The 12,648-nt window shown below is 39.0% G+C and overlaps 1 protein-coding gene across 4 annotated transcripts in view; it reads right to left on the bottom strand.

The window, feature by feature from the left end:
- Positions 1–12,648, bottom strand: part of DLG5 (discs large MAGUK scaffold protein 5) — a 114,172-nt gene that overhangs the window by 40,407 nt on the left and 61,117 nt on the right. For all 4 annotated transcript variants that reach the window (XM_052799348.1, XM_052799349.1, XM_052799350.1 and 1 more), the window contains exons 5-7: positions 10,866–11,049; positions 7,270–7,529; positions 2,057–2,369 (exon numbers count right to left, since the gene is read on the bottom strand). In XM_052799348.1, the coding sequence (XP_052655308.1) occupies positions 2,057–2,369; positions 7,270–7,529; positions 10,866–11,049 (757 nt within the window). The remainder of the gene's footprint in view (positions 1–2,056; positions 2,370–7,269; positions 7,530–10,865; positions 11,050–12,648) is intronic.

Raw genomic sequence — 12,648 nt, 5'->3', positions numbered from 1 at the left:
CATCTAATCCCTAGCTTTGAGTGGCCAAACTCATAAGACCTTAATCCAAAACTGTCCACAGCACAAAATCCTGAGATTTCTTCTATTATCTCTATAAAAGCCAGACAATTAGTACATTTTGGATGTAAATTAACCCATTATGTTTGGGCATATGTGACCAATAAAGCTTAAATACCCAACTAGGACGTTGACTGACTGACCTCATCAGTAACTGCTCACATTATAATGCTTAAAAATCTATGTCTTCTCCATTTCAGTTGCTTTTGCATTTCTTTGGGACAGAAGAGGTACACTAGCAAACACAAGCTTCAGGGAAGAAACTACATTTTAAATGACCTAAGTGGATTCAGTGCTGTTTCAATCAGTCAATGGGTGCTACATAATAAGGCACTTAAAGCTGCTGTACATCAAAAGGAAAGCGAAGACCATTAAGTAACATTTTGGCAAGCGCCAGACCAAGTATTCACTGACAGGATTAATCCCACTTATGCAGGAGCACCTTTCAGGATACTATTTCAAGTGAATGTATCACTTGATCAATAATTTTTTTCAATGTTTCAAACATTGGCCTTGCCAGAACTAGAAAATCCCTTATGCACTGAATGCAGCTGCAGCGAGCCAGTACTATGTGACACAGAAACATACCTACTCACCAGCAGAAGAGTCATAGCTACAAGAAAAGAAAACAGGAACAAAAAGAAAACCCCCAGTACTGCTATTTTACACCTTTTAGTACATTATAGAAGCAGTTACTTCTGCTTTCTGATGGGCCATTTCTGGGGGTGAAGAAAAATGCATGTCTGCGCCCTGGCAGCATCTCACTCACCAGTCCTAGGCTTTTTCTGGTTCTTATTCAAACCCCCGTTCAAGTCATCGAGGTAGAAGGGAATATCCATGTATTTAAAATTTTAATTTCTTGCCCCTTAAAGCACTTTGGCAAATTACTCATAGTGCCACAACGACAGATACAACAAATTGGAGCAGAACAACTAATTTTGCCTGCTTCCATCAGTATTCCTTATTAGCTACCTACCCTGATTCCACTGAAATCAACAGATAATTCTACTGACTTAATGGCTTTGATGAAAGTAGAATGGGTATGAAACATGTATTGAAACCTCACTCACTGTAGAAGCTAAATTACTTAGCTGACAAATACGCAGGGTTGAAAACTGTGAATTTTTAAACCCCAAGTTAGTTATTTTTAAAAGCCCCGATGCGGTATGTCACAATCCACATTATGTCCCTCAACAACGGTGTTATTTAAAAAAAAGCTCCACACTTTAATTTTTCATAAAGGGCATTTTGTTCAGATGTAATGCTGTGAAAAAAGTAAAATGAGATTTATAGGCAATGCAATATGTTTGCTTGTATCTATTTCATGCTAACTTAAGTATTTGTAAACCAAAGGGTCAAGTGAATGCATGTCAGCTGAAATGAAACCAAGCAGCAAATTGTGTTTTGGAAACCTTAACAGCATCATTATAACATGGTTGTGGTATAAGCATTTCAAGAACATATTGCTGAAAAATACAAAGTTCTGGTTTCACACACTTTAAGGCATGCCTGAGTTGTACTGAAAAATCTTCAAAATATCCTCTTTAACTTAAAGGCAGAAGGAGGGCAAATGAGTAAGAACATGCATGTCAGCACAGGCTTTGCATAACTGTTTGAGACTACTTTATCATGTACCGTCTTAAGTCATAGTAGATAGTATCCAGTGGTTCCTGTAGAGGTTAGAAGTTAAAAATAATGAATATTTAGAGTGATATTGCTACAGAGAGCATTACTTGAAAAGGCATAGAAAACTAATGCAGTAAAGGAAAGATTTATAATCTGCAGAACAGAATTAAGTCAAGTGAATAGCAAATTTCAATTTTTCAAACATGGAAGCTTAATAAAATGATAGTATAAAGGACTGCTATAGGAAAACATCAGCACAGAATTTCCTCTTTGCAGTGCATTCCTATTTTCCATTAATCAGTCATACATTTCTGATTCTAGCATCAACAACATATACTCATTTCCCTTCCCCACCAAAACAATAGGTTAGTACCTGTCTTAGCGCTTCCATCTCTTCACTAGCCACTCGCTTCTCAGAAGAAGTGTTCTTCAGTTTGGACTCTGCAAGCTCCAGCTCTGTTTGAAGCTTATCTACCTCTTTGATTACTTGATCTCTCTCACTCATTATGAGGCGGTATTCATTGAAAACTGAATCCCTTTCTTCCTTGTATTTTTCTGCATCCTTTGCTGCTTTCAGCTGCATTGTTTTGAACCTTGTAACCTCTGACTGTAATCGCTCCATCTCTCTCTGCAACTCTTTGTTTTGTGCTGTGGTGTTGCTTAGTTCCTGCTGTACTGATTCAAATCTAAAACCAAGCAGAAACGCCAGTAAGATACTTGTTCCTCATTTTCCTTTTTCATACTTTAAGGATTTAGCTGGATAACCAAATGTATCCATTGGTAAAACACAACCACAGAGGACTTCTTAGACAATGTACAATCAGTGCAGCAAAATAAAAGTTAGTCTAATTATTGCTTTAGGAATATTAGTGAACCTTCAGGAATATTAGAGAACCTCTTTAAGGAATTGAAACATAAAAATTATTAGAAATAATTTAGAATTAGTTTCATTATTAAAAGTAAATTTCTAACAAATTATTCTAAAAGGAATGCAAAACATTACTGTTATTTAGTAGCACAAGTTTAACTGTATTTACTGTGCTGAGCTCTGCTCATCTTAGAAGTTAAATCCTTCTCCCAGCACATGCTTTCAGGCATGTGGGAAGAAGGGAGACAAATGCAGAAATTGGAAAAAACAGAACAACTTCCACATGCCCAAATATGCCGTAAGGTTGGTAATGGATATGTTAGAGGAGGAAAAAAAAACTGGGTTTACAGTAAAAATGCAGACAATGGAACTAAAACCAGGTAATTCAAACATTACTGTTTGTTTTCATCAGTAGGTCATCCAGTAAAAGTGAAATGCAAAATATCTTAATATTTTTAAAATTTACTTTTGACCATTGACACAGACAAAAACATATGTATTTTGTCACTACAAGCTACTGAAGTACGGTGCAATCAAAAAAAGGACATAAAAAGTTTAATTTAATTTGTAAGTAGTTAATTCTGTGTTTATATTGACAAAGCATTCTTAAAAGTGGGAATATGATTCCACACACAAGTTCACAATTAGGGTTGAAAAGGAACTTCTCCTGAGAAGTGTTTTATCACAGTCAGACACTAAGATTTCCTTGCATGTTTTTTCCAAAACTCACAGGTCAATGCCATTGATGGAAACACCATACCTAACTTGATGGACTTTTACGGTTATCCAAATTTCACGTGCCCACAAACCTCTGGCAGACTTTGTTCTCTCTCTCTCTCACACACACCTCTCACTGTTTAGAAGTGCAATTTCTTGTCTAATCCAGCATGTTGCCTGACCTTTCCCGAGAGAAAACTGTAAACCCAATTTCAAATACTTCCTTGAAAGCCTCAGTGTATTCAAAGCATTGCCATAGCTTTACTGAGGCATCTGCCAGTAATTTCAAAACCATCACCCTGCTCCTTTTGGGAAATTCTTCAGTTTAAGAGATCATCGGGTTGGCACTACAGAAGACCTAACATATTACAGACCGGATTTATTTTTTCTTTTCAGAACTGTGAGCATGAAGGTAAGAAGAATATACTATAGGAGAAGTACCAGGATGTATCAGAAATCTAAGAGACTATGCCAAGCAACCTCATCGCCATGTGAGAACCCACAGTACATATGCAAACTATTTGGTGGTTAAATCAAGGACAACACTGGGAGGATACAGGGGACAGGGGAGGAGAAAAGATTTAAGGCAATGTTTGCCAAGCAAAAAAAATATCATCAGTAAGGAAAAAAAAAAAACCACAAAGGAAAAAAATAACGAAACAATCAACAACACAACCAAACCACAACAAGCATACTAGCATGGGAAAGCAATCAGAGGAAGAAAGTCTCTGCCATAGAAAGACATTCATATTAAATAGCGATAACTGAGGAAACCTGAAAGCAAAGTTCCAGCTGAAGCACCTTGGCCTTGCTTGACCTTGCATTGCCTCCTACGGAGGAAATACAGGCAGCTGTATCACATTTTCAGATGCCTTCTGTAGAGAAAGCCCATTTCTAACAACTGTTGTGAATGGGTTGCAAGGGTCAGTAGCAGTAAGTATGGGTTTATAAGGAGCAACCAATACTGAAAAGAACCCTCACGAGGACTACCTGCTTTATCTTCAGTGCAATTGCAAACTACAGGCAGATCTGTCCGAGTGCCAGGGCCCACATTCAAAATGCAGAGGTACACGTGTAGGGTAAGGTTTAGCACACAGGAATTAGATGCTGGTATAGCTAATTTGTAAGCTGCAAACTATTCACCAACTAAATCATCTCGGTAGCATTCATATGCTGTGTGTTATTGTGACGACATTACAGATAAAAGAAAAAAGGCGAAACACTTCTCTGATATTTTTTAGGGCCAAGGATTAATTCAAAATGAGACCTGGGCCATCAGTGGAGCACTGTCTGCTCTCTCTGAAACCTATTTTGACTGTGCTTACACTTGGTATTAATTTAAAAATTAGTGCTGCAATTTAAGACCCATTAATCTTCAAACTACAAGTTTAAGTCTTATATTCTGACAAGTACACACACCTGAAATGCATTTTAAAAAATTTTCATCAGTCACCCAGAGAAATATGGTTTTGGTTATGAAGAAAGGGTATAAACATATGACAAATAAAGGTTTCTATAAATACAAACAACTGAAAAAGAAGTCCAGACCCAAAGCCAACTGAATAAAATGCAAAAATTCCTGACATTCAGTTATATGAATTTAATTGGATCACTGGTTCACAGGAACATGAACATCTTTCATGAAATTCTCAAAACCAACTGTATTGGGTCTGCATGGCAAGGTTTTGGTAGCTGGGGGGCTACAGGAGTGGCTTCTGTGAGAAGCTGCTAGAAGCTTCCCCCATGTCTGACAGAGCCAATGCCAGCCGGCTCCAAGACAGACCCACCGCTGGCCAAGGCCGAGCCCATCAGCAATGGTGGTAGTCCCTCTGGGATAACAGATTTAAGAAGGGAAAAAAAAAGTTGCTGGGGCACAGAAACTGCAGCCAGAGAGAGGAGTGAGAATATGTCAAAGAAACAACTCTGCAGATCCCCAGGTCAGTGAAGAAGGAGGGGGAGGAGATGCTCCAGGCGCCGGAGCAGAGATTCCCCTGCAGCCCGTGGAGAAGACCATGGTGAGGCAGGCTGTCCCCCTGCAGCCCAGGGAGGTCCACGGTGGAGCAGATATCCACCTGCAGCCCATGGAGGACCCCATGCCGGAGCAGGGGGATGCCTGAAGGAGGCTGTGACCCTGTGGGAAGCCCACGCTGGAGCAGGCTCCCGGCAGGACCCGCAGATCCATGGAGAGAGGAGCCCACGCTGGAGCAGGTTTTCTGGCAGGACTTGTGACCCTGTGGGGGACCCACGCTGGAGCAGTCTGTGCCTGAAGAACTGCAGCCCATGGAAGGGACCCATGCTGGAGCAGTTCATGACAGACTGCAGCCTGTGGGAAGGACCCATGTTAGAGAATTTCATGGAGAGTCACTGTCTCCGATGGGAGGGACCCCACACTGGAGCAGGGAAAGAGTGATGAGTCCTGCCCCTGAGGAGTAAGGAGTGGCAGAGACAACGTGTGATGAACTGACTGCAACCCCCATTCCCCGTTCCCCTGAGACGCTGGTGGGGAGGAGGGGGAGAATTCGGGAGTGAAGCTGTGCCTGGGAAGAAGAGAGGGGTGGGTGGAAGGTGCTTGTAAGATTTGGTTTTATTTCTCATTATCCTACTCTGATTTGATTGGTAATAAACTAAATTAATTTCCCCAAGTTGAGTCTGTTTTGCCTGTGACAGTAATTGGCAAGTGATCTCTGCCTATCCTTATCTCAACCCACGAGCTTTTTGTTATATTTTCTCTCCCCTGTCCAGCTGAGGAGGGGAGTGACAGAGCAGCTTTGGCGGGCACCTGGCATCCAGCCAGGGTCAACCCACCATACCAACCTCTGCTCAGCATCAAACCACACCTTCTTCTCAAGAAGGAGACCTAAATCACAAGACCATAAAACAAATATGTTGAGCTTCTACATGTATCAGCATGGTTGCAGTGTTTCTTGGAGTATACGTTAGGCCTTCCCTCACTTTCAGGAATCCATGGCAGTTTAAATTACATAACTAATTCTCTTATTACTCATATTCTCCTATAACTTAATCAGATTTATCACAACTACGCACATGCTATTCACGAGTACATTATTGTCTATGCTCAATCTCACCTTTTTGAAATACTAAAAGTCTATGAATGTGGAAAAAACCCTATTTTTTTTAGCTTTGGTCTGCGGGACCTGTGTATTAGCCCTAACTTATGTCAGTGAAAACGTTCTCAACACGCCCACGGATGCTCTTTGGAGCCCTTCTTCCTACCCCGTATGTGTAACTGTGTATGCTTAATATCACAAAGGAAAGGAGAGATGTTAAGCATGGTGTGACATAGTGTCTGTGCCCTTCTGTTTTGGCACTTGTGCTGCTCATAGCAGCAGTGCCTTCTCAGTGAAGCAAGACTCCCAGATGTCTGCATCCAGTGAATTCTGCTGCCAGCCCAAAGCTCTGTCTCAGAGTCCCACACAGTCTGCAATTCTAATATCACGAAAACTTAACTTATGCTTGAGAACATTTTCATTCACTAAACACCTTTTAGAAATTGCATCCTCTTACTGACTTGGTTTTTTATATTTAAATAAAAATATATACGTTGATGGGCTCACCACCCATTGAGGAGTTTGTTTGGAACACTAAGTCTGAGGTTTAACAAAACTTTGTTTGTATTTGACTCCTGTGTCTACAACTAAGAAGAAACACAGCTTGAAAGGCAGAATATCCCTTTCTCACATGAGTTAAACAATGGTTAAAATTCCTCATACAATTCCGAAACCCTAACTGGGAAATCCTTTTCTCAAGAAAAAGCACCGTTTCTCCAAATAAACATCCCCATCACCTTTTAGAACCTTCCAGAAAATCTTATATAGAAATGCATGCTTACTCACCACACCAAGATAACATACACTGGAGAAAAACTTTAGGAAAAAAGTCAGAAAAGTATTTGTGATTCTACCACAGAGAAAATAAGAGGCTGCATTAGAATAGTTACTGCCTTCACAGAATACCTGAAAGGTATCAAAACCTGATTATACCTTCTAAGAGAGGATGAATATTGCTGCTGAAAATGTATTGCTGTGTCCCTTTGCTTCATTAACATGTCAATCTGTTTCTGAAGACGTCTGTTCTCCTCCTCAGCCTGTTCTAGGCGGCTCAGATCCGTATTGTGACTTGCAATCTTCTCATTGTACCGTTTCCTTAGGGCATCATAATCCTTCTTCACACCCTCTAACTTGTCCATTGCTGTGTCATAAAGTTTATTTAATACCTCTGATGATCCATTTTGCTTCATAACCTAAAAAAAATGCCAGAAACTGTATTAATAAACTCAGTTTTTAATCAGTCCAATAAATTGGATTTAAAACATATATAAGAAACAGTATCAGAACAAACATATATTAACTAATTTTAATAATCATTCTTTTTAATGACTAAGGAAACACTAAGCCTCTTCTAAGCATTACTGTTAGTCTAAGCATTACATCTGCTTAATGTTAACCGAGTAAAAAAATCTGCTTTACCACAACTTGGAGTGCGCAAGTTTATGAAAATCTCTCCCTAATGATAACTGCTACCAACAGCTATTAAACCTACAGGTTTTTTAAAATACTTTGTAGTTTTAGCAAGAGGTAATCGTTATTTGATGACCAAGATGATAGCGGTAATTTAGGAAATGACCACGAGGTGGCATTCGTGACAGGTTGCCTGTATCCTCCGCGAACAAATTAAATAATTTAAAACTTCAAGAGAATAAAATCGACCCTAAATATGTTAGAAATGCAGGCATGTATTTTAATATTCATACAATATTTCGTCTAAAAACTACCCACAGAGGTTTGTATTTCAAAAGCTATCCTTAAAATATGAACAGCAAGAGAAAAACCCATTTTAACATGAACTAAGTCTGACCTGAATCTTAGTTTCAAATTAATTTCCATCAACATAAGAATCTTCTTGTAAATAGCAACGTGGATGATAAATGACCAGCAACAACAGAAAGCCCCTAATGAGTTTCAGTAAATCTAGTCGTCCTTCTTTCTCAAAAGGCAAAAAAGTGTGCCTGAAACGAGGCCTTACCTCCCCCCCCGCCCCCCATTTTTTAATGGGATGCTCATTTTTTTCTGTTTTTCTCTTTGAAATTTGGCTTTGATGGAGCAGTGGGAGGAAACAGGAATGCCCTATATAGAGGGGTGCCAGGAATTTATATAACCTTAACATTAGCCTACAAAGGCACATCCCTAACTACCTGAAAATAAAAAGTATTAAAAAATTAGAAGGAAAAAAAAAGAGAGAAAACATGAGATCTACAAAAAGCTGAAACCAAACACGTAGCAACTACCCTACATGCACAAATTGGCTCCTCATCTTCTTTTGTGTCTTATATTCAGAGTAAGGATCAGTTCCTGAACATGGAAGAACCTGGATGCCTGCAGACCAAAAGGAAAGGAGACTGAAACGAGACTGCGTGCTCTTTGCCCACTACTCACTGCCCATAGGTAGTGGATAACAACCATCACTGTCAGGAAAACACTTCTCTCCACAGTCAAGCCTCACACTGGTCTCCTTTAACTAAGGCATATGTAAAGTGTAAATACATATTGATTTAAACCCACTCAAGAGAGCTGTTTTCCTGAAGACTACTTCCCAAAGCATTTTGAGAACAGGTTTGAGAACCAAGTATTTAAGAATCCAAACAGAAACAAACCACTTCTCACTGTCTAAAGCACATACAGAATATCTTTTTGCTAAAAACACACTAAATAATCAAAGAAAAGAAGGATGAATATACTAGAAACTGGATGGAATTCAGCATAGACTTGCTAACAGAGATTTGATAGAGGAGAAATGCCATAAACAGGAAGCAGTGTAATGAGGAAGGTGTCCCATTCAAAATCCCAGTCTGAGAAAAAGTAAATAGTCCCAGCTGGACCAAGGAAGACAGCCATGGCAACAAGAAACTTCATACGCGAGCAGCAGAAACTTAAGCTGGTCAGCTGCTACACAGCAAATCCATGACAATCCCACACAAAGAGTAACCCGATCAAAAGTTTTTGCTCTCTGAGGCCACCATGATGTGTTTTGCTACAGCCTGACAACGAAACAACACGTCAGAGGGATCAACACAGAGTTAGACTAATTCAGATGAGAAATGACACAGACAAGATAAGACTCTTGGCGCCCCTTCAAGACACCATGATTCACTCTGACATGCTGAGAAATGGAGTTACACAACTTTCTCACCAAGAGTCACACACATAGTCTTCTTTAAAGGTTTAATCATGATGTTGACACGAGGCTCAATTTCTTAATTACACACTGACAATGATACTTTAGGTTCCTTTTGTGCTGCCAGATAATTTCAAACTTTAGGACAGAACCTCAAAATACAATAGCCTTCTCTCGGAGGTTTTACATTCCTGCTTTGCAGACTGGGAAACTGAGGCACAGAACAATTACGCGATTTGCCGAGATTTACACAGCAAACCATTTCTGCTATCCTCTGAGCCAAGCCACTAAACCATTTCACAGCAGAACTCTCAAGATAGTGTTAGAGGAAGGGATCAAAAGGAAATACAAATCTTCACTCCTCTTTGCACTAGCCCTCAAGCACCCGCTGAAGCACCATTCAGCACATCCAGCTTGCTTTGACCTTTGCCCCTCCTACCCTAGCAAATAATTATTTTTGTTTGCATAGGTTTTGCTTCTGAAGCCTAATGTTTGACTTGCAAGTTTGCCCTGTGAATCAACCTACACACAGTTAACCAAGATACTCTGTTTAACCATTCCACACGTTACTGTAACTATTCTAACTAAATGATCAGACTTTTCCATAGGTGAACCACTGACCCGATACAACCAGTTGCTCCTTACTATTACTCTCTTCTTTCTTCAGACTGTGTGAACAACGTTGGCCTGGAGACAGCCTGTTACACATAGTTCTGAAACGTTCACCTCTTCCAGTCCTGAAAAGCTTGTCTTTTTTTTGTTTCAAGTTCAAAAACATTAATCAGCTGTAGCTTTTTTCTAACTGAATAGCATCTGCAAACCTAAATAACCAAACTTAGCTCAGTCAGTCCCCTAACCTTTATGGTGTCAATAGAACAATTTAAAAAAAAACAAACAAAACCAAAACAACCCCAACAAGACACACATACCACAAAAACCAAACAAAAAGCCCACAAACCCATCTCTGTCAATTTTTAAAATTGTGATTCTTTCCAAAAAACAAACATAGCATGTAAGTTTAAAGTTAGTCCTGTCCCATAAAATAGTCGTCTTTTTAATCACTTTGCAACTTCAAGCTAGGCTTTCGATGCCTCTCCACCCACTTAAAAAAAATATCATGCATATACAATCCTCCTCATGTACATTTTTTTCACCTCTGCATCAAAATTTCTTAATACCACCTAATATTCTATATCCCTCATTATTCTTTCCAGCTAAACACAGAAAATCAATCAGTATCCAAAAATCTCATTTTCTCCCCTAGCGCTATAAAGTGTACAGTGGATGTTTTAGAATCAGTAAGACATAAAAGGCAGCAATGCTGCACATTCAGTTTTATAGACTTACTTACCGAAGGAACAATTCATGATCTCTTCCAGCACGTACACTACAAGCTGTAGCTTACCTGCTGCTGCTGGCTGCGCAGGTCCGTTATCTCTTTCTGATCCTCATCGTGAAGCCTCTTCATTTCCTCACACGACTGCTGGAGATGATTATGTTCTCGCACCAACTGCGTGTTTTTCCTCTTCAAGGTATCCATGTCCTCCTTCAGCTGTGACTGGTCACTCAGCAGCCGACTGTGCAACGTGCTGTCAAGGCACACAGAAAATTCTCTTAGAGGCCAACTTGCAAGGACGAAGTCCTGGACTAATTCATTTCAAGCATGAGTTTCCTACCAAGAAAGCAGGTCAAACTAATTCAATTCTGCATATTTGAGTATTCTAAACACCAGGAAAAAAAAAATCAGAACAATCAGGAACATAAGTATGAAAATATGTGAAAGTACACAGTACTCTTAAAACGTATCAGAAGACATGACGGATTTATGCCACCCATCAATGCCATTTCATAGCAAGCAGATAGACAAACAGAAATGGTGTAATGTGAGCATAAGGTGATCCTGGAGATAATAGGAATTATCCCACTAATCACCTCCACTTTATCTTGGGCCCCTCAGCTGAGCAGCAGCTAACCAAAATACAGATGAAAACTACAAAAAAATCTCCTTGTATGCTATTGTTTTAAAAACAAACAAACACAAAACCCCAAACAAACAAAAATACTCTACAACTAAAACACACTATGTATGTTTCAACTACTTTCAAGCAGGTAAAAAGCTATCAAAGTTACTCCAAACTTTGGTATGCAAGCCATAATTACTGAAAGAAATACACTCCCACTTAAAAATTAACAACTGAGAGCCACATGAGGAGGCTATCATTCAGATCATAATTCAAGGTAGCAGCCCAAAATTAGACCAGACCACTGCCAAAAAAGAGCAGAAAAATCAATTTATTATATTTTACTACTGCAAATCAAATAAAGAGTGACATCTGGATACTGACAGGTATTTTTGTTGTTGAAACAGAATGATTCAAACTGAACTTTCACACCTGCTGGTAAAATGCTTAAAGTCCATTTTTATTTAAAAAAAACCCAACCCCCCGCCCCCCAAAACCCAAAAAACAACAACAACAAAAAAAACCCCCAAACCCCATAACACGCAGCAACAAATAGAACCAATTCACATTTTAAGATACTTTGTATTCCTTCCTTGTGAAGTGAAATACCAGCATTTACTGTACAGAATGACCCAAAGCATTAAAATGGAAATTAGAACAACCTGCTAAAAAAAACCAAACCAAAACAAAAAAAACTTTGACAAATTATATTCATACAATTAAACACACATAATCTTTACATGTAGGTAATTAATCTGCCTTTTTTAATTATTATTTTAAACATGGGGGTTTAAGAATTACTGCAGGAGAAAATAACATTTGAATAACATATTCTACTCAATTCCTTTCTTCACCCTAAGAATTACTCATAGGATGAACAGGAATCACATGCATGGATTTCAACATGTGTTGTCATATTTTGGGCACCTAAACTCCAACAGTGAGTTTCAGCCTCTCTGAAGCTTTAAGTAGGAAACTAAATTATTCAAATCCAAGTAAATAAGTTCTTATAATAAAAAGAATTACCTCTGAATCAATCCAAATTTGCTATATTTTCTTCTGACCAGATTATCTTAGTCTGTAGTAAATACAAATGCAAAAGCTTGTACTTCTATATATGCATCATTTTGCAGAAGCCTAAATTGTTGGTCTCTGAGGAATGTGCCTATATTCGTGCTATACTTGAGTATTTCAATCACTCATTCTATCTTTTAGAACTCAAGAGTT

The sequence above is a fragment of the Harpia harpyja genome, chromosome 10, assembly GCF_026419915.1.
Source record: "Harpia harpyja isolate bHarHar1 chromosome 10, bHarHar1 primary haplotype, whole genome shotgun sequence".
Classification (NCBI taxonomy): domain Eukaryota; kingdom Metazoa; phylum Chordata; class Aves; order Accipitriformes; family Accipitridae; genus Harpia; species Harpia harpyja.
The sequence above is the reverse complement of the archived record's forward strand: the minus strand, read 5'-3'. Positions and strand labels throughout refer to the sequence as shown.